At 39.2% G+C, this 27,820-nt stretch overlaps 1 protein-coding gene across 1 annotated transcript; it reads right to left on the bottom strand.

Annotated features, from left to right (window-relative positions):
* Positions 1-917: 917 nt before the first annotated feature.
* On the bottom strand, positions 918-27,820 carry LOC149319866 (SMAD family member 9). The gene is made up of 6 exons (XM_089512498.1): positions 27,215-27,820; positions 18,202-18,456; positions 16,750-16,860; positions 13,455-13,676; positions 11,387-11,643; positions 918-1,436 (listed from the first exon to the last, which is right to left on the bottom strand). The coding sequence occupies exons 1-6, from the start codon at positions 27,624-27,626 to the stop codon at positions 1,293-1,295; spliced, it is 1,401 nt and encodes a 466-aa protein (XP_089368624.1). The 5' UTR covers positions 27,627-27,820; the 3' UTR covers positions 918-1,292.

Genomic DNA, 27,820 nt, shown 5'->3' with positions numbered 1-27,820 from the left:
TTACCCACTGATAACTCAGTTTTTTCCTTCATAGAATGAAAATGGAATAGGACTTTATTTTGTCTCGTTTCACTTAAGTACTGCTCTTAGAAACAAATTGTGGACAATGATGCTAAACCTCAACCCCACTCTCTTTAAATTGTTTGCTTCCATCTTCTGTAGTCCATGACAGAATTTCTCAGCAGAGCTTTTGTTTTTAGACTAGCAGCTCAGGGAGGGGGCTGTCAACATCACTAAAAGGACAAGATTTGATCAGAGCCATCCAGATGGCGACCCCAAAGCAAGAATAAACTTGTATTCAAAGAAATAACCATCCGAAGATGAAGCATGAAAGTTTATGCTACAAAGTTTATGGAAGTTTATGTCACTAACTTCTTTCTATGAGTCTTAAAGATGCTACAAGATTTCCTTGTAAACAAGAATGAATTGTTGGCTTTGCAATGAGCAGCACTCACAGAGGCAAGAAGCAAACTTAAGTGGACTAGGAATGTGATGCACCAACAGTCTTTTCTTCAAGAGATGCTGTTATTTTTTCTTAGGAAATCTCAGAAATGATGAGTATGTGTGAAGCATGAAGAATCAGTATGAATTCTAGTGGTTCAAAGGATGGGGCTTCATTGCTATTCATTACTTTCCCTCCAGAAAATTACCTTCCCATCCCCTAAACAGCAGGAAAAGCCATTCAGTGCTTCAACAGCGAACAGGCCTGTAAATGCGATCTTATCTATAACAGCTAAATGTAACCTTTGTGATCAGAAGCAATATACTCCTGTGCTGAGCAGCATATATCAAAAACAAAATGGAGGGAGGCCAAAGACAAAATGGGAGACAGCCAAAGTCATTACACTTTGCTTCAGAGGTTCCACAAGCATGAACTGCTCTGAAGAAACATAATGTTGACTAGATGTTTATCTCATATAGCATGACATTTCTTATAATTTTACATGCCAATTTACTTATTTCTCAAATTGTATACAAGCTGTAGAATTTAGCTTTATTTAGATGATGTGTTGCAAAGTACAAACATTTGTATTATTCCGTACCCAGAAACAGGCCTGCAAAACCCAAATTTCTATAGCTTTGTCACTACACAGAACACAATGCAACATGCTTCCATCATATTAACTAGTAAACATGTAATAACAACATGAAAAAACTCCACTGATAATACACTATATACATTCATATATTTACAGCTACATACAGAAATTCAGGTTGGCACCAATGTGAGAATTCCACAAGCCATGACCTGCAATATTATTCATCCCATTGGTAGTCTGTGGAGATGATTTTTAGGAAACAGAAGAAATTGGATTATGAGGGGAACCCATTTGTGTCAACACCTTATCTAACCACTGCAATGGTCCATGCAGATGGATCTCAATCCAGCATGGAGTACTTGTAACATCCTGACGATGATATTCTGCTCCCCAGCCCTACAAAAGAAATGAACAAATGCCAAGAGTTAAAAGGATATCTGTCTTGTTTTTCTTTTCTTTTTTTTTAGTATATCTTTATTAATTTTCTACTTTAATAAATACAGCCATATCAACCATTGTCAGTCCATCTTCTTACTTTGGTACAGAGTACGGGGATTCTACAATTACAAACAGTTATTAAATTGCTGTAATAGCTCTTTATTTATTCCCCAGTTATTATGCCAATATTCCAGAATTGGGAACCAGTTCTTTTCATAGTGAACCATATTTTTGTTTTTGATCTCAAAAGATAATTTGTCCATCATTTGTTTTTCATCTTATTTAAGCAAGTCTCATTTTGCAGCACACAGTGGGAAAATCACTGCTGCAGTCAAGAATATACAGGAATAACAGGGCAAAACCCAGAACTGAAGAAATGGGCTCAAATATGCACAACAGTAGTTTTGCTCCTCCTCATTCCTCTCCAGACCCTGGTTCTGAAGAGTCCTCCAGCCTTCTGAAACAAATTTTGAAAATTGCATACAGAGTGATACAGAAGGAGATGAGTGATTTTTTTCTGTCTTGAATCTCTGTTCCATTGGTGTAAGGGCACTGGTTGATATAACTTATAGAAGTTTTTGTTTAGGCACTGGCTCTCATAAAGTATAACAGGAATAAGAGAAAAACAGATTTACTAATTGAAAGACAAAAGACAATTGGCAAGAAAGCAAAAAACCTGAGACCCATTGTGCAGTCTCTGTATGCTACAAAATTCACACTTTCTCATATCACTAATTTTTACCTATACATCATCTAAACATTTTTCAGATGTAGCAGTACAATAACCTCTTGAAAAATTTGATGTTCTCTGGCTAAGAAAAGGACCTGAGGCTTCACTAAAGACAGAGACAACCTGGATTTCAAGAGGAGTTACTTTACTGCTGCTAATGGAGTTTAAATTTTACAGTCCTTTGCTTCAATTCCCACATGGTCAAGAGGGGAGTGGCCTCAACCTGTACTGAGAGCCCTCCAACTGAATTAAAACAGAGACAACGCCTGATACATAATGTAGGTCTGTGACTCCAACACCATCATTTTTCTTCTCCTGCATGATTTTTTAAAAACATCTTTTGCTTGATGAAGAAGTCAGTGCAGTTTCAAAAGCTTGCATGAAGTTTTGTGCATTTTGGTTGGCCATTAAAGCTATCGGTCTCTTGTGGATTTTGTTTTACTTTGCTGTAACGCCAACATGGCTACCACTGAATATGTTCTTAGATCAATGATTCTCAGCCTTTAGCCCTCCAGATGTTTTGGACTTCAACTTGCAGAATCTGCTATCATAGGGCATGCTGGTAGAAGCTTCTGGGAGCTGAAATACAAAACAGCTGGCAAATCAAATGTCGGGAACCCCTGGTTTAGATGCAATAGTTCTGTTGTTTGCATACAATCAGTCTGAAAATTATTTTTGAATTTAGGAGAACTGTGTCACTTGATATAGGCTCATCATTAATTCCAAAAGACTTGTAAAGACATGAATTGCCTTCCCTGAAAATTACTGCGCTTTCAGATGATGGTGATTAACATAAAAAAATTATTCACATCATTTGATGGTTGATTACTCTTGCACACAGGCAAGTCATCACTTGATTCTGCAGCCTGATTAATGTATAAATTCACATAGGCTTGCTTAGGTATCTGTGGAGTATTTCTCACATATACTGTATATGAGATTTCCTGGAAATAATTATTGTTCTCTCTTCTTAACATTAATTGGTGTAATGCCTGACTTTGTTTATTAATTGGAAATAATCAATTATTTTATTAGGTATTTCTTTCTTCAGTTGGGACATTTTCTCTGTCTATTTTTGTTTAAAAAGAATGTCAACTGGGATAAAAATCCTTGCTCATTCAAGCAGTTTTTTGTGGACCTAGATTCAAATTCAAGTGTTGTTATATTTTATGTATGTATTTATATGTATTTATTTCATCCAAAGCTTCCAGATCTGTAAATAAACAAACAAACAAAACTGCAAGACTATAATGATCAAGATCCTGTACACATACAATGTAGTGTGAATATATAGCATTGCAGTTAGGAAACATAGAATCATAGAATCATAGAATCGTAGAGTTGGAAGAGACCACTAGGGCCATCCAGTCCAACCCCCTGCCATGCAGGAAATCCAAATCAAAGCATCCCTGACAGATGGCCATCCAGCCTCTGTTTAAAGACCTCCAAGGAAGGAGACTCTATCACCCTCCGAGGGAGTGCATTCCACTGTCGAACAGCCCTTACTGTCAGGAAGTTCCTCCTAGTGTTCAGGTGGAATCTCTTTTCCTGTAGCTTGCATCCATTGTTCCGGGTTCTGTTCTCTGGAGCAGAAGAAAACAAACTTGTTCCCTCCTCAATATGACATCCCTTCAAATATTTAAACAGCGCTATCATATCACCTCTTAACCTTCTTTTCTCCAGGCTAAACATCCCCAGCTCCCTAAGTCGTTCCTCATAGGACATGGTTTCCAGACCCTTCACCATTTTTGTCGCCCTCCTTTGGACACGCTCCAGTTTTTCAATGTCCTTTCTGAATTGTGGCGCCCAGAACTGGACACAATATTCTAGGTGGGGCCTGACCAAAGCAGAATACAGTGGCACTATTACTTCTCTTGATCTATACACTATACTTTTATTGATGCAGCCTAAAATTGCATTGGCCTTTTTAGCTGCCGCATCGCACTGTTGACTCATGTTCAACTTGTGGTCTACTTGGACTCCTAGATCCCTTTCACACGTAGTTTCATTCAGCCAGGTGTCACCCATCCTATATTTGTGCATTTTATTTTTCTGCCCTAAGTGCAATATCTTACATTTCTCCGTGTTGAATTTCATTTTGTTAGCTGTGGCCCAGCTTTCTAGTCTATTCAGGTCATTTTGAATCTTGGTCCTGTCCTCTGGGGTATTAGCTATTCCTCCTAATTTGGTGTCATCTGCAAATTTGATAAGTATGCTCCCAATTCTGTCATCCAGGTCATTGATAAAGATGTTGAATAACGCTGGGCCCAGGACAGAGCCCTGTGGGACCCCACTGGTCACTTCTCTCCAGGATGAAAAGGAGCCATTGTTGAGCACCATCTCACAGTTAGCCTTGAGGTTACCCAGCCCCACCCAACAACTTAAAAAAAGAGAGAGAGAAAGGGTCTGCAATGGCTTACAAAACGTTTGATTGCACCTGGCACACAGCCCTTAATGCAACCTCCAAGAAAGTACAACCACTTGCAAAACTATTTTTACCCTAATGTAAAATAGCACTAACAAATAGAACATTGAAAAATGTAATATTTACACTTTTCTCCACCATGTGAAAAGAAAACAATGGTGAAGGAATTCCATGGAACGGGCACCACACAAGATGACTCTCTACTCATTGAGTCTTATTAGAAGAAATAGTTGGAAAGGGAGCGTCTAAAGATGATTTCAAAATATGGCTTGGCTGTCCCTAATTACTATATCTGTAGCTGTCTGCCCTGCAGAATATCTCTAATAATTACAATGTAAATTAATGAACAGCACATAACAGTGGGACCAAGCCGGTTGGGAATCTCGATCTATGTATGCATGTATAAGGATCTACAGATTAGCTTGAGGCCATGTTTGCATTCTTTAAGCACAAAGGTCTCTCTAGAAAATAAAGTGATACAATAAAATCTAATGCTAAAATGTTGACTTTAAGGCAGGGATAGGGAATGTGTGACTGCAGCACCTATTGTCCCTCAACACTTCCAATGCTAGCTGGAACTGTAATCCAATAATGGCAGAAATCAGCTATTTAATTAGATATACTTAACTAAGTAGCCTCTCCTGGTCCAACTCACTCACCCCAAACCTGACAGAAATGTCAGCCACCCATGCTCCAGTCACTGGCAGAATGGATCACTTTCTCCCCATGCAGCTGATGCCCAGTAAAGTAGGTGTGGGATGGAATTATGATTGTGACAACAGTGTTAAAGTCATAACTAAATAGCAAGTGTGAAAACAGATATCTAAATTTATTCAGCAGCAGCTGTTTCATATTCACTATAGTTATTTAATCAAAATTGTGACACTGTTGTCGCAAATCTAACTTCCTCCTAAATCTATTAGGCACCAGGTGCATGAGGAGATTCATTCTGCCAGTGACTGGAGAACAAGTGAATGACATTTCCATGTGGTTTGCAGAGGGTCAGGCCAGGAGAGGTTACATTGATTAAGGAGAGGTTACTTAAATATACTTAACAAAGTACATGAATTGCTACTGGCTGCACTTCAAACTGGGAGCAGATCTTGAGTGGAGTGTCTCAGGATTCTGTCCTAGGACCATTACTCTTCAACATTTTTATCAATGACTTAGATGACCGGGAACTGGTCAGATGAGACAAAACTGGGAGGATTAGCTAAAACATTGGAAGAGAGAATTCAAAAGGATCTAGATAAACCAGAAAATTGGGCACAAATTAATATAATTAAAGCAAATAGAGACAAATGCAAAATTTTACACTTAGGCCACAAAAGCCAAATGCACGAGTATAAGATAGGAGGGGGGGATACACAGCTCATAATTACTACATGAAAAAAGGACCTTGCTTTTTTTATTGATCATAAGTCACACATGAGCCAGCAGTGTGATGCCGTAGGGGAAAAAAGCAAATGCTATTTTAACCTGCATTAACAGAAGCATAGTGTCCAAGCTGAGGAAAGTAACAGTTCAATGATATTCTGCACTGGTTAGGCTTCACCTGGAGTACTGCATTCAATTCTGGATTCCTCATTTTGGGAAAGATAGACAAGTTGGAGCAGGTTCAGAGAAGCCACTAAGATATGAGGAGAGTTTGAAGGAGCTGAGCTTGTTCAGCCTGGTGAAGAAAAGGCTGAGGTGTAACATGGACCTGAAACAGACAGGCAAAAAGTGTTGGTTTTGGCCTGTTCCAGGGGTGTGGCGTTCAGATGACGCATGCCCCTGGATTGGGCCAAAGCCATGCTGCGTCCACCTAAGGTGGCCCAAACCCAGCCACAAAAGGAGCACAATAAAAGCACTCCTTGCTGGTGGTCCATTGTGGACTGCAGTGGCAGCCAGCCCCAGGACCAAGGCATTTGGTTGCCACGGTCCTGCAATGAATGGACAACAATCAGGGTGGGAGCAGCCTCTGACTGCTCCTTTTGTCCTGTACCTTGAGGCCATGTTTGCACTCTTTAAAACACCAAGGCCTCTCTCACTCAAAGGCTATCAGAGAGATGAGGGGACAACCCTGTTCCTTGCTAACTCAGGGGTTAGGACCAGGTCTAATCGTTAGAAGTTACAAGAAAACAGATTGTGATTGAACATTAGAAGTAAGAGTGGTTTGGTGATGTCATTGTCCTAGAAAGTTGTTGGTGTCTCCTTCTTTGTATGTCTTCAAAAAGAGTCTGAACAGCTACCTGATGGGGATAGCTGGAGAGTCTGCATTGAGCAGAGGATTAGACTCGATAGCCCATGAGGCCCCTTCCAATTCTCTGACTCTGTGACTCTATTATACAGGATTCTGACCAACATCTGGAAATACACACGTTCTCCAGCTCTGCGGCAAGACAAAGTGTGATATGATTTTTGTCTTATTTGTAGCAGTACCTTCTCCCACTGTTTTCATTTCAAGTGTAAGTTTTAACAAAGTAGGTGAATATTTATATTTCTTGATTTACGCCTTTTCAATAAATACTGTGTTACAATTCCTGTATAAATCAATCACAAATTATCTTCACTTTGTTAAAATGATGTAAATGAAGTAATCACCGATTGCTTTGTACAATATTGTGTAAAGTGTTGTTATCTGACTTTATATGAATGAAACATTTTCTGACACAGTTTTAAACCTGTTGAATTTTTGGTTCATTAAATGGTTCATCATCTCCCTCTGGTGGTGGTTTGAAAAAAGTTTGAGGATGATTTTGTATGTGTTTTTGCCACATTTTGATTGTCCTGATGAGTAACCTATACTCAGGACAAGGGGCTACTGTTAGCATGTGGAGACAAGGAATGGTTTTAAGATGTAAAGGGGATCAGGCATGGCTGTATACTATCACCACATCCCTTCAATTTGTAGATCATATCCAAAAATATGGATGCAAAGCAAGGTTAGACTTGGAGGAAGGAGGTATAAAACTGGAGCGCCATCAACCATTTCAGTTATGCAGATGGCACCATATGACCAGTGGAAAATAGCAAAGACCTGCAACAATTACTGAAGAAAGTCAAGAAGGAAAGTGCTAAGGCAGATTTAATGCTGAACATTAAGAAAATGAAAATAATGACCACAGATGATTTACACAGTTTTAATATAGACAGCAAACAAACTGAAATACTTAAGGAATTTCTATACTTTGGAGTAGTCACTAAACGGAATGGAGATGGCAGCCAAGAAATGAGAAGAAGACTAGGCCTTGGAAGGGCAGATATGAAAGAACTAGCCAAGATCTTGAAGTGCAAAGATATTTCACTGAACACTAAAGTTAGAAATGCCCATTGCATTCTATTGCGCATCACAATGTATTGATGTGAGAGCTGAATAGTGAAGAAAGCTGACAAAAAGAAAATTAACTTATCTGAGATGTGGTGTTGGAGAAGAATTCTGTGGATACTGTGAACTGCTAAAAAGACAAATCCTGCTTTACATCTAATTCACTCAAATTAAATAAAAGAAGGAAGAACTCACTCTTTTACTTCTCCAATACAAGATAGCCACCTCTGTTTATGTAGTGATATTTGGTTTGTAGATGAAAAATAAACATTTTAGAGTGAATTTTTTAAAAGTGGGTAAAAGGAGTGCAGCATGAAGTTACACAGATCACATTTACTGTATTTAGTACCAAATGATTTTTGATCTGATTTACTGGTTTGGCTGAAATGATTCTACTCTGTAACTTGGAGGACAGGTTTGTCTTGCAGGTAGTGATATCCTTTTGCTCTAGAACTCCTTTAATTAGAATAAAGCTTTTCTTTAAAGTACTCTGCCTCCTTGCATTCCTTTTCACATGCCTTGGCTTCACTATTTCTATCCTAAGTTAGCAAGTGAAGATAACAGTGGAATTCCCCTGCAACATCCCACTATGTGCTAAAAGGCGGGGGGGGGGGGATTCGTCTGGTGGTGGCAGCATGGTTTTTATCAATAAATGGTGATCTCAAAGGGGTCCCATCCAGCTCAGCAGGAGTGGAAGGGAGACCATATCTTCACATTTGCATACTGATATTAAGACAATACCACTCAGCAAGACAGCATATTGCTTGGATGCTGATCAGTTCTGCTAATGGCCATCTTATTTTTTTCAGCACTGTTCTTCAGGGCATAGTCTGCAAAATGATGAATTTATAAGCTGAGCCATACTTGAGTAAGCCAGTCCAACAGTTAATGAAGAAGTACAATATTTTTTTCTGAACTCAGCCGAAACAGTTTTTTCCTGTTTTTAAATGTTAAATGTGAATACTATTTGAAAAGCAAAAGCAAAGAGCAAACTACATAACCATCAGCATTTACTCTTGGATTCACATTCAAATCCTGGAAACTATTTACAGCTCAGTGAACTGTGCAAAATCCCCTAACAATGATTTTAATATAGCTTAATACCTGTGCAGTCCATATGAAGCCTTAGGGGCTAGCAGGGGACTTCACTATTCCCTGAAGCATTAAAAAAGGTGCACAGCTCATTTTAAATTGAAACCAGGATTTGGATAAAAACAGATAACATCAGGATTTGCGTAAAACCAGATAAAACACAGCAGGACCAAGCAAAAGCATACCACAAAATAGAGTTGCTTCCTAACAATACAAAAATGAAACTAACACTCATAATCCAAAGTATGTTTACACAAGACTAAGGGGTGGTACAGACCAGCCAAAATGGGCAGCATCAGGGTGGAGTAGGGGCATGACAACTGCATGCTGCCTGCCCCGACTCCAACCCCAAGCTGCCATTATGCTGCCCAACCAAAGAGTGGGAGGCTTGGGAATGGTTTACACACACTGCACCAAAGAAACAGGGGGAAACTGTCGCCACAGTAGCAAGGGCGGCTTTTTGCTCACTCAGAAAGGAATGACATTTTGCTGCTTCTTTTTGAGCTGGCAAACTGCCGGATTGGGGCCACGACATGTGGTTATTACAGCCCCGGTCCAGCATGCAAAGGGACGGCAGCAGCTCCTAAGGGACCATCTGTTCAGCCCCTAAGTCCTTCTGAGCTCTGTGGGGCTTATTCCCAAGTATGTGAGCACTACAGCTTTGGTAAATTGCATGGGCTCAACTTTCACTAGAAAGCCAAGAGATCCATGAGATTACATATAGTTTCCTTCTCCCATGTTGCTGGTTTGATACTAAGACAAGATCTGTAGGAGGTAATGAACTGTAAAACAGGTCAGAAAGACGTGTTGCCCATGGAACAATTTCTGTACGTACAGCTTGGTATGCCAGATAAAAAGGAAAGTTGAGACATCTTAAAAACTAATTTAAAGCATAAACATTTCTGGACATCAGACTAGTTCTTCAAATGCAGGAATTCACAAAAACATATGCAGAAATAAAACTACTTAGAGCCTTATTGCACTGAGCTCTTCTCCCATTACTATAGTGTGTTTCTAAAAGTGCTATTCTAGATTGCTCTTTTTCCTCTCATGCCTTTGGAACCATTCCCAGACTACAGTGTCCATTTGTGCTAAAACCTTATCACGTGCAGCATTTGGGACTGTCCACCCTCCAACTCATCCATGACAATATCCCTGCCTCTTTTCCTAGCTTGACAAACATGTATGTGCGCGGACACACACAGATTACTCCCTCCCCTAGAAATATAAAAATATAAATTAAAACAGCCTTAGGACTTCTAGTTAATTTCAATTAACATCAGATTTAACTAATCATTAATCACTGACAGATTAAGCCAGTAGCTATTGATCTATCTGTGACCTGGAACAGGCAGGCAGGAAAAAGTGATTGGAATCTACATTTTCTGAAAGCAAATCAAACCCCCACTTCTTTTTGCTCTGGTTTTCAGCCCCCGAGTGAGGCTTCAATCCATTTTCTGCCCGCTTTGGAGCCGTGCATCATCTAAAGACCCACTTTCGAAGATGGTGGAAACCACTTTATTTGGACTGCCTGTTTGACTCCTTTCAGGACAGGAGAACACCAGAAGAACAATGAAATTGTGAAATAAGGCTGAGGCAATAACAGGACTAATGCATCACTATGATGCTATAACACCACAGTGTGATAAAGTTCTTAGGCTTCAGATCCCACAGGACTTTTTAAAAAATAAAATTAAAATAGAGGGTCTGAAATAGACCAACAGGGCTATCTTTTGGTACACCAGTGACTGACTCTGAACAAAGCCCTCATATGAAGTCCTAAACTGCTTCACTGGAGACCCTTTAGGCAAAACCCTGCAGACTTCAGTAATCAAAAGTTTCCTTGTATGGTAGAGCTACTAAAAATCTTTTGAAGGCTATCCAGGTTGATACAGGTCCTTCAATCAAATAGCCAGACTAAATTACTAGACATTATTGCTTATAATTAAAACAAACTATTCGCTTCAGTTTCCCCAGTGGCAATGTGGCTATGTTGTAACAATGTACTGGCTTAGTAGTCTTTAACTGAGTAAGCCAAAGCCATATCCTCCTTGTTTGCCACTTGGTAGTGATGGCTGCTAATTGCAGGGAATTGCTTAATCCATCATGACCAAAATCCACCAGAGGTTACACAAATTTACAATCATTTTTCACACAACCATATTTGTAACGAGTGCAAAGGTTGGCAGAAAAGAAATATGAAGACGTGACATTCAAATAACCCAAGCTTTATGTCTCTTGGTTGTAGGACTTATTTTAGTTGGCTGCAATTTGAAAATGCTCCCATAGGAAAGACTATAACAATGCCACTTTGCAGTACACAATCACAAGCAAAGGAGAAAAGTCCTTACTTTAACAAAGCTCATCCGAATAGTACACATCTTGGTTAGCTCATACACCACCTCAAATCCATGGTTAACCGACTGGGCAAGCAACTGGGCAAAGAGCTGGTTGTTGAAAATCTTCAAGCTGCAGCCGCTGGGAATCTTACAAACAGTGGCCGGGTGGAAACCATGCTGATAGTTACAGTTGCGGCTCTGTACAAAAATGCTGCTGTCGCTCACACACTCTGCATATACTTCTCCTCCAACATAATAGAGATGAACACCTTCAATGAAAGACAAAACCAAATGGGCAAATCTCAGCATTGGTTAAAGCAAGTTTTAGTAAAACAAGAAACAACACAAAACAGAAAGGAAAAAAAAAACACATCCCAATTTAGTGTGTTATCTGTGGTAAAGAGCACACAAACAGAACTGACATTATAAAAGAGATTTCAAGAAGGCTACAGCTACTGATGGCTTCTAGTTATGATGTCTATGTATTAACTTTAATATGAGAGAGTAATATCTCCTTATACAAGCCAGTCTGAGCACTAAGATCAACAGGAGAGGGCTTTCTTTCAGTCCCACCACCTTCACAAGTGGGGTTGATGAGGACTTGGGACTGAGTCTTCAGCATGGCTGCTCCCAGACTATGGAACTACCTGCCATGGGAGGCCAATTTGGCTCCCTCCCAGCAGCTGAAGACATTTTATTTAGTCAGACATTTGGTGAGTGAATTTTCTTGGAATGATGTGGTGTGATGTTTTACCATTTGTTTGTTTTTTACTGTTTGTTTGTTTTTTACTGTTTTTAACCTCTATTTTAAGGCTGGTAATCAATGTTTTAGCTCTGCCTTTTTTAAATAGTGTAACCCACCCTTGAATCCCATTGTGGAAGAAAGGCAGGATATAAATCCTGGAAATAAAATAAATAAATAAATAGTGCTCATCTCCTGCTACCAATTCCTCCAGGCATCTGGTTGCCCAGTGCAGAATGCTGGACTAGACAGACCTTTGGTTTTATCTAGCAGGATTCCTTCTGTGTTCTTAAAAAAAGCCAGTCTTAAAAATCTATGCTCAGAAGGGTCAGCTGTTGACCATTCCATATCTAAGTTTTGAAACAATTAGTTTAACGCTCTTTGGATATGAAGTGATTCCATATAAGCTTGAAGTTCCCATTTTATAAATCACTCCTTGGCTTCTGTGTTACTTCCACTCTTTGTCTTTTCTCCTTTACTCCATCCTTTCCATGTGCTTTCATTTGCTTGTCAGTGGAGCAATTAATCTCTCCCAGGTTTTAGTATGAACCTGTAAGGCACAATGCACAGTGCCAAATTTATGTTGGGGATATGGATCAATACCTTGGACAGTTCCTTTAAAGTTTGGAAGCCAGCAGCTACCATTGGCTACTCACACTTTGTTACTATGTCAGTACAAAAGGGCAGAAATTAAGTGAAAGCTTCATGGACATCCCTGCAGGCCGAAGAGAAAGCACTAACAAGATAACCACCAATTTACTGAAGCTGCAAACCACTGAGAATGGCCATTACCACCCAGACTTTCTACACAAACCTAGTCATCTTTAAAAGCACCTATCACATGCATGGCTGAAACATCAATAATGAATGTATTAAAGATCTCACCGAAATGACTGCTGCACATATTAAATGCAATTAAACAATGGATCATGAAAAATTTAAAAGTATTTCCACAGCATTTGTATCATTTAAAATATAAACAGAGCAAGTTTCTGCAAGTATCTTTGTGTCAATTCATAGTATGCAGACTTTTCAGCAGGGTAGCCACACATTACTCCCCTCTCCTATATGATATCCATTCTGATGCAAATGTTTCCAACATCTATGGTGAGCAATAATTATTCAAGGTCCAGATGTTGCAAATGCCCCTAACTGAATGTTACAGAGCCATAGCTACAATTTTTTTAGGGAAAAATGTGTGTGCGTGTGCGCATGTGTGTGTTTTAAACATTTAAGATAAAATGCCTCCCCCCCACCGCCAGGTCTTTGGGAATGTTCAGATCATGTAATGCTTCAAAGCAAAATTACTTATCACAGTAACATGTTGCTTGCTCTTACCCTTTCCAATGTGTCTCCTAGTGTTTTCTATAGTAGAATTCCTATTTACATTAGACAGTAGTCCAAGGCAGAACCTGTTCTTATTGTTGGAAGGATCTGTAAAGCCATCTATAAGTATACTTCGAGAAGAGGCCTGAAAAGTCTCTCCTACTCGATTATTGAGTTCATAGTATGCCACCGAACACCAGTGCTGCGGTTCCTCATAGCAAACAGGCCGGAAGTCTGAAAGGAAAGATCCAGGATGAAGCAAAATAGAAGGGTAATGGAGAAAAGAACAACAGGTACTATGTCCTTTTCATAACAAAATGTTCAATCACATATGCCTCCAAGAGAAGGCTCTATGACAAATTCTCCCCTCCACCCCAATATTTTCCAACTTGACTATTCTAAAAACTGCAGAGTATGTATTCAATCAATAGCCACACAACTGTTGCTTAATAGTCTTTTGTGGGTTTTTCGGGCTATGTGGCCAAAAAACTATGGATGCCGGCCATGAAAGCCTTCGACTTCATGTTGCTTAATAATTTATCACACAATGCTTATAACTGCACAGAAAAAAATGATTTCAAAAGGCTATGGGCAGAGTGCTGACCAGGACTGGTAACAGAGAGCATATAATGCCCTTGTTGAAACAGTTTCTTCACTGGCTACTGGTTCATTTCTGGGCACAATTCTAAGCACTTCTTATGATCTAGGCAGCCATATACAACTAACCATATACAACTGAAAGACCATAACACCCTATACAAGCCTGTCCAAGTCTTGAGATTTTTGGAAGAGGGCTTTCTCATGGTCCCATTATTGTCACACATGAGAGGGCCTTCTTGGTAGCTGGTCCCAGACTGTGAAATTCCATCCCATGAGAGGCTAGGCTGTTTCTCAATCTGCTCTCCTTTTGATGACAAATAAAAACCTTTTTATTTAAACAGGCATTTGGTAATTAATTGATTATTTGATTATGCATAAGGGTTTTGCTAATAGTATTATGTGCTTCATTTTTATCTTTTTTAATCATTTTTTTAAAAATGAATTTACATGGTCTTAAATTATGTGTTTTAATATGAGATCCAATTTAATTATTTTTAAAACTTTTATGTTATTGGGATTTTTGTTGTATTTAGTTTTAACTTTTAACTTGTTAGGTGCCATTGGTCCCATGTTGCCAGAAAGAGGGGATATAAATTAAATAACAAATAATCCAGGCATTACCTGAGCCATACTTTTCCAAATTTTGTATGGCAACTTAGAAAACGCTATGCTAGGCTTAAATATCTGAGCAGGCCTACAATCACCTCCTGTGATTATAGTAACATTAAATAATGCAACCACCAACCCTATATACAGTAGACCCTTGTTATACGCTGGGGTTTGGTTCCAAGATCCCACATGTATAACAAAATCCGTGTATGCTCAAGTCCCATTAAATATAATGACATAGCAAAATGGTGTCCATTATAAAAAAATGGAAAATTAAGATTTGATATTTGAAATTTATACTTTTTTAAAAACATTTTCAAACCATGGATGCTTGAATCCGTGTATAAAAAATCTGTGTATAAGAAGGGCCGACTGTATACCATTTTACATGATGGAAGATCTGATTACCCTATATATAAAGCTAAATATACAGTCAGCCCTCTGTATCCATGATTTTTCATTCATGGCTTAAAAATATTCAAAAATATATAAATTATAAAGAGCAAACATTGATTTTGCTATTTTACATAAGCAGTATCATTTTACTATGCCGCTGTATTTAATGGGACTTGAGCATCCACAGATTTTGGTATCCATGGGGGGGGGGGTTCCTGGAAACAAACTCCAGTGGATACCAAGGGCTCATAGTACTATCTTTTACTTTCTAAGTAGTGATGATTAAGGTATTAAAATACTAACATTGGCCTGGTACAGACATGCGGGAAGCGCTATCCTGACGGTGATTCTAGGTTTCCAGAGTGCGCAGTGTCCATACGCTCCTAAACCCTAGCGTGTGGCGCTGCTGCCATAATGGCAGCCTCCCGTCCACATGGGGGCAGCCATCATGATGCAAGCATGGTGCCATGTCCACACGGCATGGCACCATGCTTGCATCATTGACGTGTGCCAGTGTGCCAATGGTGCAGTCATGGAGCCTGGTGCATGCAGTAAAAAACCCTGCTTTTAGCTTTTAGTTCTTGTTGGTGTGGAGGGACACCGTGCAGTTTGGCTGTGGCGGTGTCCCTCAGGAGGAAAAATGGGCAGTCCCAACTCCGCTTTTTTGGGACGGTCTGTCGAGCCCCTCTAATAACAATCTTCTAACTGAGGAATCAAATTTACCTGTTCTGAACAGAAGGCAAGAAGGAAAGTAGTCATTATTTTATATCATTTCCACCATATGGCAACAATAGCTGCAATTCCTGCTCCTGGTCAAGGAGAATAATTCTGATCTTATTTTGGTTACAACCATATCGGAGATCTTGGGGTTAAAGTACAAAAGTAAAATCTTAAAATTAATCCTACACTTAATCTGTTAAGACTCAGTTCTTCTTTGAATCTCTACATGACATGACCTAATATTTAACTTCAGAGTCTTTGCTTTCTTGGGTTTTCACTTATCTGCTTAATAGACCGTAGCAGCTCTGCGGTGTACTGGGAGTTCCAGGTCTAGTGCTTGTATAGCCACTGTGACCTTGAACCACTCTGACCTTATTTATTTTATTGTTTTATTTATACACCTTCCCCTGGGGTGGGACTCAATGCAGCTCTACTTTATAGGTTTCTTCTATGTACACCTGATCTACATCTGAGTTTAGAAAGCAGAAGACAGTGGTGCAAAACACACAGCAGAAATAAACCAGTTTAAGACTGCTTTAACTGCCCTGCTTAGTGCTAGAGAATGTTGGGAATTGTAGTTTATTGTGGTACGAGAGCTCTCTAACAGAGAAGGTTAAATGTCTTATTAAATTACAGTTCTCAGAATTCCCTAGCACCAAGCCAGGGTAGTTAAAGTGGTCTCAAACTGGATTATTTCTGTAGTGTGTTTTGGACCTTAGTCTTCAAACAACTTTAGAAACAGCAAACCTACCAATAATCCAGTAATGCCAATAGAGCTACTCCAAGAATATACTAGAAAAAATGGTTTTAAGACTTCAGCTGGAGCCATTATGGTAAAAGATCACCTTTAATGAAGGTTGTAAAGATTTCAGATATTTCTGACAGAGGCCTTTCAAACAGGCATTGTCTAAGTCATTCCCCCCTAGAAAACAATACAACACAAGTATTTACATACTTTCAGGTTCCTCATCGGCAGATTTACCTCCATTGGGCAATGACAGAAGTAACTGACTGTCTGCAACTGAGTGTACAAGTCGTCCATTGTGATTTGCTGATGTTTCTCTTGCATTGTAAGGTGGAGGTGGTGTTTCAACTGGAGAGAAAAAAAGGAAGACAGAGACAAGTCTCGGCAGTGCATTACTTGTCTAGCACATATTTACTGGAAAGAGCCAACACAGTGGTTTAGAGTTTATCTGAATCTTGTTATTAATTTATTTTAATGGTGGACAGAGATGGCTTTGGTGTGGCTTCCGGACTCTTAGGACGCATGTATCTTTTAAACAGCATACCTCCAAAGTGACTCGAAGCAGCTTTATTTTGGCCTGTCTGTATCAGGCCTAAATGAGTTAAAAGGTATTTCTAGCACTTACACACTGAAAAAGAGGAGAAAGGATAAATACCATGGTAAAATAGAGGGGGCATAGAATGACAGCTTACAACCAATGAACTATTTGCTAAAATAGTGCTTGGGCTAAGATCATATTCACCCATATGTTCATCAGTACCAAAATACTGAAAACAGACATAAGTAAAACAGTCTTCTTAATGAGAGGAGCTGAGGGCAACCAACAATTTTAAAAATGAATATGGAAAATCTGCAACCTTACAGACTAGTCAACCTAATTTCTGTCCCAGGTAAATTCACAGAAAGCATTATTAAAACTTTAATCCTTAAATACATATAACCCTGTGCAAGCATTCTATTCCAGTGTTGAATAAACTATTTAAGTCTTTAGTACATGGAAATATACTATTTTCCTTAGCTATTTGTTCTCCACTTACGGTAGTAAAGGTAATGGAAACCAGAATGCTTACTAGAACTTCATAAGAACAAACTTTATTGACGATGGATCAGCAAAACTTCTGCACAGGAAAAGACTTGCTTTATCAGTCTTTCAGAATGCTTATGGGGTCAGCAAACATTTCTGACAAAATCCTTCATGCAAGCCTCCAAAGCAAACTTCTGCCATTATGGAAAAAATGAAGGGGTCCTCTTACAGCTCAGTGACTTGCCAAAGCAAAACAAATAGAACTGGGAAATTTTCACAGCGGAGGGAAGCATGTAGCAGAGCCTCCCAAGAATCTCTAAGAATGCACAAATTTCTCTGCCAACAGTGCAGTGCATGATTGCACAAGTGTCCTCCCAGTGTCCTCTCAACAATGTAGCTCACTCAAATCTTAGAAAAATTACTTTTGGTCTACAACTTCCAGAATTTTTTTTAAAAATAATGTTTTTAAAATCTTGAACAGACCTCCTTACCTGAAATTAACATTTAAAACAACTTCAACTGCCCAAAGTGTATGCAATTGACACTTTTGCACCATATGAGTAGCACACAGTGTTAACGGTTGCATTTTACTGATGCAGAGTGCCACGTTCCCAGTCACTATTCTATTGGATCAATATTGGAAAGCTTTTCAGGTTACTTCTTACCTGTGAGTTGGTAAGGACTTCCTGGTGCAGAAGAACTTCCTGGGGAATCAGGATAGCTCATACTGTTAGGTGACTGAGAGAACATGTTGGGTGATGCTGGGAAAGGGGTACAAGGGTTTTGCTCAAAAGATTCTGGGTAGGTAGCATTATGTGGCATCAGTGGCTCACTGTGAAGGGATGTGTTTCGGAATTTGGCAAGGAGACTGAGGTGTGGGTTGAATTCACTATGCCTTGGAACCAGCACTGGAGGTAAAACTAGAATGAGAAAGGAGAAATGTTACATTTTAGTAGTTAGCAATACAAAAGCCCTACTTTATACCAGGTCATAGCATTTTGCATTTCACTCAGTATCATTGGCTTTCACTGGTTTCAGTTATCTAAAGTCTCAGTCTATCCTATCACCTGCTACTAGATCCTTTTAATTATATACACCAGGGACTGAATCTGGGAACTCTTGCATGCAAAGCATGTGCTGTCTAAGAAAGTTAAAACTCTTCATAGTGACACAGTATGGTCAAGATTCTGCGTCATCAGATGTAACTATAATAATGGAGTTCCATTATCATAGATATGTCTGATGATGCTACAACCCAAAAACCTACCTTTTCAGCCAGGGAACACCCCAATTGAAAGGATTCCAATGTGCTGCAGTTTGAGGGAATGAGAAATGATGTCTGCAGGGCTTTCCTGATTGTGTGGCACAATGAGAACAAGCAACTGAAGAGATCCCTTGGAGTCTTGCCTCAATGGTTTCTTTCAATGCTCCTTGAGATCAGGAGAGTGCTGCAGATGGCATTCCTCACTGTTCCAGTCTGTAGTGCTTTGGAAACCATTTTGTTTGGGTATATCCTGGCTGAAAAGGCAGGTTTTGGGTGCCATGTGTGGCTGTTAATGACAGTAAACATGAATCTCAAAACTTATGAGATTGCAAGTCCAGTTTATGGTCTCATAACTACTGAACAGGATACCATCTTATGTTTCTTGTGAAATATAGAACATCAGCCACATCATAAAAATGTCATTTCATCTTACACTTTTTCCCTGAATGCTAGACACAAACATATTAATTCAATTTGTTATCATATTTTACTTCCTCATAAAAACCAGGATGGTTAACAATCTATATGAAAACCACAGTTAAAATAACAAATTACAAATATCAAAACTGGCAAATTACAAATTTCTGAATTAACACATTTCTGCCAGTGACATTATATTTCTGTGGTGGTGTGATTGCCTGCTCTTGTGAAGCAATAGGCTATGCTGATAGCAGCAGTGTTGCTGGTATGTCAGATAGGCTTTTGCTGAGGAGCCAGACTAAATGTGCCAAATGATTACTGGGTGGCAGCAGCAGCACTAGTAATGGGAGTTAGAGTAATGCTAAAGAACACTAAACCAACAATTGTGCTGAAATACAATCTGAGGAACATCCCCACAGAATTTAAAGATAATGTTAAAAATAGATTTGCGTTATTAAGCGTAATTGAATGGGAGCCAGAAAAACTCTGGACTGAAGCTAAGGACACTGTCAGAAAAGAATGCAAAAAGACCCTACCTGTAGCCAAAAAGAAAGAAAAGCCTTAATTGAAAACAGATGAAACTCTTCAGCAGTTGTCAAATGAAAAGCAAAAGTAAAATGGAACAAAACTAGGTTAGAACCCTGAATGCAACTATTTAGCAACTTGGAGAACTACGATCATGTTCAGGGACAAAGAGAGCTACTATAATGAGCTCCAGAAAATGACAACAAAAAAGAAAGAATAGACCTCTTCCACAAGATCTGAGAAATCAAAGGGAAATTTAAACCAAGAATGGAGATGCTCACATGAATATATTATATGACCTGTAAGAACTAAAAAGACAACTGAGATAGCACACTAAAGAACTATATAAAAAGATGACAGGTTTGTTAAAGGAAAAACCATTTGAAGATGAACCTACAATTTTAGAAAGTGCAGTTGAAGCTGGACTCAGAGCATTTGGGAGAAATAAATGACCAGAAACAGATAGATTTAATAATAATAGATGGTATACCAATAAAGATGCTTCAAGCTAGAGGCAGAATCTACTCTAGTTCTAACTAAAACCTGTCAACAAATATGGAAAACAAAATAATGGCCCACAGATTAAAAGCATTTGATATATACAGTCAGCCCTCCGCATCTGCAGCTTTGACTTTTGCAGATTTGATTAATATGTTCACTCTAAGAATTGCTAGGTCATCCAGTGCAAATGCCAGAAGTTGACCACAGAGTTGCATGGGAGTACCTAGAGATTCCTAGAGAAAACACTTCTCTAAGCATTTGCAGGTCTTCTAGCATGATTCTATGGTCAAATTCTGGCAGATGTTGACCACAGAGTTGAACTGGAGGACTTGAAGATTCCTAGAAAGGCATTCCCTTAGGTAAAAAGAATTGTGGCGTTTTTCATTTGCAGTTTTTTCCACATTCAAGGGGGTCTTCGCCTCTAACCTCAGTTAATGTGGAGCAACCACTGTATTGTTATCCCCCAAAAAGGAAATGCAAAAGACTGCAGTAACTACAGGACCATTGCATTAATTTCCCATGCAAGCAAAGTGATGCTCAAAATTCTACAAAAAAGTCTTTTATTATATAAGGAGTGAGAAATGCCAGCTATCCAATCTGGGTTCAGAAAACTAAGAGGTCCAAATAATGGAGTGCACCAAAGAAATTCAGAAGAAAAGCAGCCTCTTCTTCATAGATTAGAGCAAAGCCTTTGATTGTGTAGATGATGAAAACCTATGGAACACTCTTAAAGAAACGGGCATGCCACAACACTTTACTGTTCTGATGCATAACCTGTACTAAGGACAGGAAGCAAGCATCAGAAAGAAATGCAGAGAACAGAATGGTTTCCAATTGGGAAGGGAGTAAGGCAAGACTATATCTGAATACTCTATCTGTTTAACTTGTATGCTGAACATATTATATGTAAAGCAGGATTAGACCTGGGGGTAAGCAGCATAAAAATTGTAAGAAAGAACATCAACAAATTAAGATATGCAGATGACACCATACTGCTAGCCAAAAATAGCAAAGACCTAGAACAATTGCTGAACAAAATCAAGGAAGAAAGTGGAAAGGCAGGTTTACAGTTGAACATTAAGAAAACAAAAATATTAACCATAGATTTAAAGTAGATGATGAAGACATTGAAATAGTTAAAGATTTTTCATACCTTGGCTCAGTCATTAATCAGAATGAAAACCTCACTCAAATCAAAAGAAGACTAGGACTTGGGCATGAAGGAACTAGACAAGATGTTGAAATATAAAGACATAGCATTGAATATTAAAGTTAAGATTGTCCATGCCAAGGTATTCCCATTTTCTATACAGGTTTTTAGAAGCTGGACAATGAAAAAAGCTGATAGGAAGAAAATGCACACATTTGAAATATGGTTCTGGAGAAGTGTTCTAAAGAGACCATGGGCTCCTGAAAAGAAAAATAAATGGGTTCCAAAGCAAATTAAATTTGAACTCTTTGTAGAAGCCAAGATGACTAAACTGAGACTGCCGTACTTTGAACCCATCACAAGAAGTCATGACTCTCTAGAAAAGACAATGAAAGAGGAGGATTACATTACAGATGGGTAGGCTCAATCATAACACTGAGTCTGCAAGACCTGAGCAGGGCTTTTGATGACAGGGTGACTTGGAGGTCTCTCATTCATAGGATTGCCTGTTTGGTGCTTTAAAGGGAGAGAGGCAAATGCTGCAGCCCATTTCTGCCAAAAGACAGCTGTTTGGGGAGCAGTGGGGTCACCCCCCCTTAGGGCCTCATGTGGCCTGCAACCCCCAAATGACACCCCTGGCTAGAAGTAATCTGCTGACACCCAGCTCGATTTCTCCTTCTACTAAACTCCAAGGAAGCTGTTTCAGTTCTAAAAACAGTCTGGATCAGTAATAGATTGGATGAAAGATAATTAGAAAGAAGCAAACCGAAGATTAATCTAGTCAACACTGAGGTGCTCATGGTTACTCAAAAGGAAGATCAAGGAATAGGGAATACCGTATATAATCGACTATAAGTCAACCTCATGTATAAGTCGAGAGCAAATTTTGGAGCAAAGGATCTAAAGGATGAAGCAAAACAAAACAATGTTGAAGAATGTATAAAATTCCAGCAGACATAATAACTCTTTGTGCTTACTCTTAAGACTGGATGGATGAGAGAGCAGAAAGGTTTAGTGCTTCCAGAACAGATTATATTCTTGCTTTTCACCAGGAGAGGGTTCCTTCTTTTAAATAAAAGTTAAGATACAGTACTTATATTGACCCATGGATAAGTCAAGTCAGTTTTTTGACCTAAATTTCTAGACTTATACATGAGTATACACAGTAAGCCTATGCCGGATGGGGATACACTTCCCCTGAAGATACAGTTTTGTAGTTTGAGTGCACTCCTGAACTCAGCCTTGAGCCTAATCAGGTTTGTGCAGTGGCCAGAAGTACTTTTGCAGAGTTAAAGCTCATTTGTCAATTCCATCTATTCTTGAAAATTCCTGATCTGGCCATTGTACTACATGCTTTATTTACATCTCATTGGATTACTGTAATGCACTCTAGGCACAGCTGCCTTTGAAGAGTGTCCAGAAACTTATAGTACTAGAAAAAAACGCAGCCAGAGTGTTAAATCTAGTTGTTGTGCAGTGACTGTTCCACTGGCTGCCAGGCAGAGTTATGAAGCTGGCTATTATTTAGTTCAGGCTACCTGACAAATCATGTCTCCAAAATGAGCCCCTTTCTCAGTCCCATTGCATTCACAGGAACAGGTGGGGGGGGGGATGAGAGTGGCCCCCAGGCTCTAAAATTCCCTTTCTAGGGATGATAGAACGTCCATCCTTGCTGTCCTTTTGTTGGAAAGCAAAGGCTTTTTCATTCCAAGAGGCTTATCAAAATTGAAGATTTTTAAAGAAAGTGCTTTAAAGGAAATGCTGTACTGTTTTAACTGTACTGTTTTAAAACTGCTTTTTATCATTCACAGCCACAACTTTTCAATTGTTTTTAAATGATGATAGCTTAATTACATTTTAATGTTGATCTTTGGTATGTTTTTAATTATGCTGTATTTTAATCTCTACTGGGCATGCACAGACTCTCACACACTTCACTCATTCTTTTCATTACTGATTCTTCCATTTCTCCCTTGCTAGTTCTGTCTTGAGAGTTCCTCACTATTACTTCTTCTCATCAGCATTCTCTTCCCACTTCCGATGTTGTCTGAGGTTGTCAAGTAAATACATAAATACATGTATAGTTTTGTGCAGAAGCTTCTCAGTCTGCTAATTTTCACTGGGTGGTTCCTTGTGAAAAGATATGCCACAGCTCTGGATTCTGAAACACACTGCAGCAACATCTAAGTTCAAAGGAGCTAGGTGATCAAAGGAAGCAATAGTTGTGTGTATTTTTTTTTAAAAAATATTGCAATAGGTTAAAATCTGAGAAACTAGAAAAGTGACTTAGCAGAATATTCAATGGTGTTAGCAATGGCAAAGACTTCAGTGTTCTGTATGTATCTTTAGTTATGATTAGAAAATATGCAAAATATGATTAGAAAGAAGCAAAATAACACAGGCAATTACATTTTCATAATTTATACAGGTTGCAGAATCCAACATTTATTGATACAGAATATCTTTTACCTTGGCATATTTCTTAGAATACTGTTGTTGTTGCTGCTGTTGTTGTTATGTGCCTCCAAAGTCATTTTTTACTTATGGTGAGTCTAAGGCAAACCAATCATAAGGTTTCCTGGTAAATTTAACCAGAAGAGGTTTTCCACTATCATCCTCTGAGGCTGAGAAAAGGTGACTTGCTCAAGTGGTATTTTTTAAAATAATATTTGAGCAGAGAATCAAACCCTGATCTTCAAAGTCATAGTCCAACACTCAAAACACTACACCACACTGGCTTCCCTTAGAATACTATATTCATACTCGTATAGTATAAAATTTCAAATAACAAAGAATTCTTAATTCCAAAAATCCAAATATCAAAGCCACTCACAAAACATACCCATTATTATCATGTTGTACAAACTTAAAATTATATATTCCTGTTAATATGCCACATTTCAAAGCACATATGCAGAGAATGCACAAATAGATGTTATATAAAAGTGTGAATGTAGATGAGAAACATCTTCGACAACAGCAAAACAAAACAAAAACATTAAGTTCTGATACATTTCCCTAATCAGGAAAAAAGACCGTATGATTATTATGGTACAGTTGTCCATCCATTTTCATGGGAGATCCATTCCGGATCCCCACCCCCACAAAAATGGAGACTCAACAATATTCAAAAACCCTATAGGCTTGAATGGGGTGCGTTCCCATGAGCACACACGTAGGGCATGTGCCACGGGGGGGTACCCCATTGTATAATTGATGATGATTCAAGAACCTGCATATGAATTTGCAGAACTGAAGAATTATACTGGAGCTTGAATTTTTTAAAAAAAACAAGTGATGTACTATTGTTATCTATTATGTTATTTTAAGAAATGCATTTGCCATTATTTATTACTTTAAGAGTAATGTACAGTCCGTCCTCGCCTTACGCGGGGGATCCGTTCTGGATCCCTCCACGTAAGGCGAATTCCGCCTATGCTCGAGCCCCATTGGAAACAATGGGGCTCGTGTGTGGCGGCGCAGTGGCGCGGGCGCGTGCAAGGCGCAACGGGCACGGGCGCCCATTCAATTGAATGGGACACGCCGCCCCTGCCGCCCCACGCGCACCCCGCGGCTTGAGCGCGTATGCTCAAGGCCGCGTATGGTGCGCCCGCGTATGGCGCGGGCACACTGTATTGACAACTTTTTAGAAAACTTCAGCCAAAAATCCACTGAAAGTTTTCCCAACAATCATTTCTACAGTTTAGAATACACTATCTGTTTATACAGCTTGCATCACCCTTATCCGGAATTCCAAAATGCAAAATAGTCCAAAATCCAAAATTGTCCAAATGGGCAGCTGAGAAAGTGACACCTTTGCTTTCTAATTGTTCGACGTACATTTTTAAACAAAATTATTAAAAATACTGTGCTTAAAATTACCTTCAGGCTATATGAATTTCATGTTTAGACTTTGGTCCCATCCCCAAGATATCTCATTATATACACTCGTCCCTTGTGGCTTTGACTTTTGGGGTTTGATTATTCAACCAGGCTAAATATCCTGTATGATCCTGAAAGCTAATTAGGGCCAGCTCTGATTAGTATTTGGATGGGAGATGCCAATGAATGCCAGGTGCTGTAGCTTTATTTCAGAAGGAAACTAGCAAAACCACCACTGAGTATTCTTTGTCTCAGAAAACCCTATTAAATTCATTTTACTGCCGTAAGTTGACAGGTGTGGTCTCCCTCTCTCTGCTTGTCTGGACTTAAGTAGAAATCTAAAATGAGACTCCAAAGTTTCAGCACTCTGGACAAGTACAAGGAATGCTCAAAGGCAGATACAGATTCACCAACTGTTTAAAATACAGTGTTAAGTTATGCTAAGGGCACCATTTTGCTAAATCATTATATTTAATGAGACTTGAACATCCATGGATTTTGTTATCCACAGGGGATGCTGGAACCAAACCCCAGCAGATAACAAAGCCAAGCAATCACAAAGTTATGTTATATCACAACACTTTAAGTATCTTATAGCAACAGCATGTACATTTCTACACCACTTATCAGTGAATTAAGCACTCTCTAAGCAGTTTATGAAGTGTTAGGCAACTGACACCAACAAGCTGAGTACTAATTTTGCCAACCTATGAAAGGATGTAAGCCTGAGTGAAACTTGAGCCCTGGGATCGAACTCACAAAGTTGTGGCTGCAGTACCAGCATTTAACTACTGTGTCACCAGGGCTCCCTATGAGAACAAATCTTATCAGAACAAATGTCAACAGATGGCATCTTATTTTGCATCACTGGCCTCCTGTGCAACCCTCACTGTCAGTTAGATTACAAGGCTGTAACCTACCCTGCAGTAATTTTCAGCCCAACACACAGGCCAGTCCTGCTCACCTAGGCTTATACCATCCAAGCATTGGGCCAAATAACTTAACAGACACTGTAGTCAAGAAATCAGAAAAAGACTACAAATGGGAAGGACAGCTATGGATGAACTAGACAAGATCCTAATGTGTAAAGATATACAGCTGAACACTAAAAGTGGAATCATACAAGCCATGGTATTCCACATTAACATGTATGGATGTGAGAGCTGGACAGTGAAGAAAGTGGATTTAAAAAAAATCATTTGCTGTGTTAATGGTGTTTATCACACTATACTCTTAGAGTGCTACTATTCCACTTTGACTGCTCTAGCTGCCTCCTGTTGCATTCTGGGATTTGCAGTTTTAAGGAGGGGTATTTAGAATTCTCAGGCAGAGAACTTCTCTGCCTGAGAATTCTAAATACCCCTCCTTAAAACTGCCAATCCCAGAATGCAACAGGAGGCAGCTAGAGCAGTCAAAGTGGAATAGTAGCACTATAAGAGTATAGTGTGATAAACATCTGTGTGATTTGCTATCTTGTGCATGTGACTGCGCTCTGCATATTTTCTAAACAAATAAAACTGTCTTAATTCACCCAAAACTTGGAGTTCTCCAAAACATTCCTTGCTGGCAGCTTATCAGGACCATGGTGGTGGCTTGTTTTAAGAGTGGGCTATGTAGTTGCCATGGTCCCCAGGTAACTGCCACATGGTCACGGGCAGAGCAGCCAGTGGCCACTCTATCATGCCCATCTGCTTGACCCCCTGGTTACCATAACTACGGTAAACTTATTCCTGTTGAGACAATCAGACTGGACTAAGGAATTTTTAAAAATAAAAACACATACCTTCTGTTACCATCTCAGGTAGGACTCAAAACAAAATCTATTTCATTTCTTCCCCAAGGAGTCCAGATCTTACTCTTTTGTTGTGGTTTTACAGAGTGAATGATTATGCACTTCTGTTATTCACCAAAAGTATTTGTAAAATGATTTACTTACCTGGGGTTTCCACGCGGCGATAATGGTAAGGATTAATACACACTTCCTTCTGCTTTGAGCCAAATGGAAACTCACAACATTCCAGTGGTTTCAATTCATGGTGAGATTGCAGATCAGGCCAACGCCACACCCGGCAGTAAATGACATGAGGCAGACCTTTGCGATGAGATACTTGCAGTCTTCCATCCAAAGAGCGTGGGATTGTCACACACTTACTGGGCTGCCCAGGACAGCTCAGTGCCCTCTCTAGTTCTTCCATAGCACCCTTTTTTTTCTTCAGCTTCTTCACTAAGGAGTCAACAGCTTTTTCTGCCCACTTTTCCTCTTCATCTCCTTGCTTCCAGCCCAGCAGTCTTTTCACAGCTGGGCTGGTGAAGGAGAACAAAGAACTGATAGGAGTGCTGGGGTGCATATGAATTTGAGGTTATATTATGATTGCAGAGGGAGTCCCAGGTATTCTTTCTCTCCCTCTTTTTCCTTTTTTTTTAAAAAACAGGACTTGAATCTTGGTATTGAGAAAGTAGCTGTCTTTAAAAAATTAGTCTCTTCCTAACATATCTTGGATATTGCTGGAAATGTATTTTGTCTTCAGTGTCTTCAAATATA

Source organism: Sceloporus occidentalis, unplaced genomic scaffold (genome assembly GCF_023333645.1).
Source record: "Sceloporus occidentalis isolate IW3139 unplaced genomic scaffold, rSceOcc1.0.p SCAF_2, whole genome shotgun sequence".
NCBI lineage: Eukaryota > Metazoa > Chordata > Lepidosauria > Squamata > Phrynosomatidae > Sceloporus > Sceloporus occidentalis.
The sequence above is the reverse complement of the archived record's forward strand: the minus strand, read 5'-3'. Positions and strand labels throughout refer to the sequence as shown.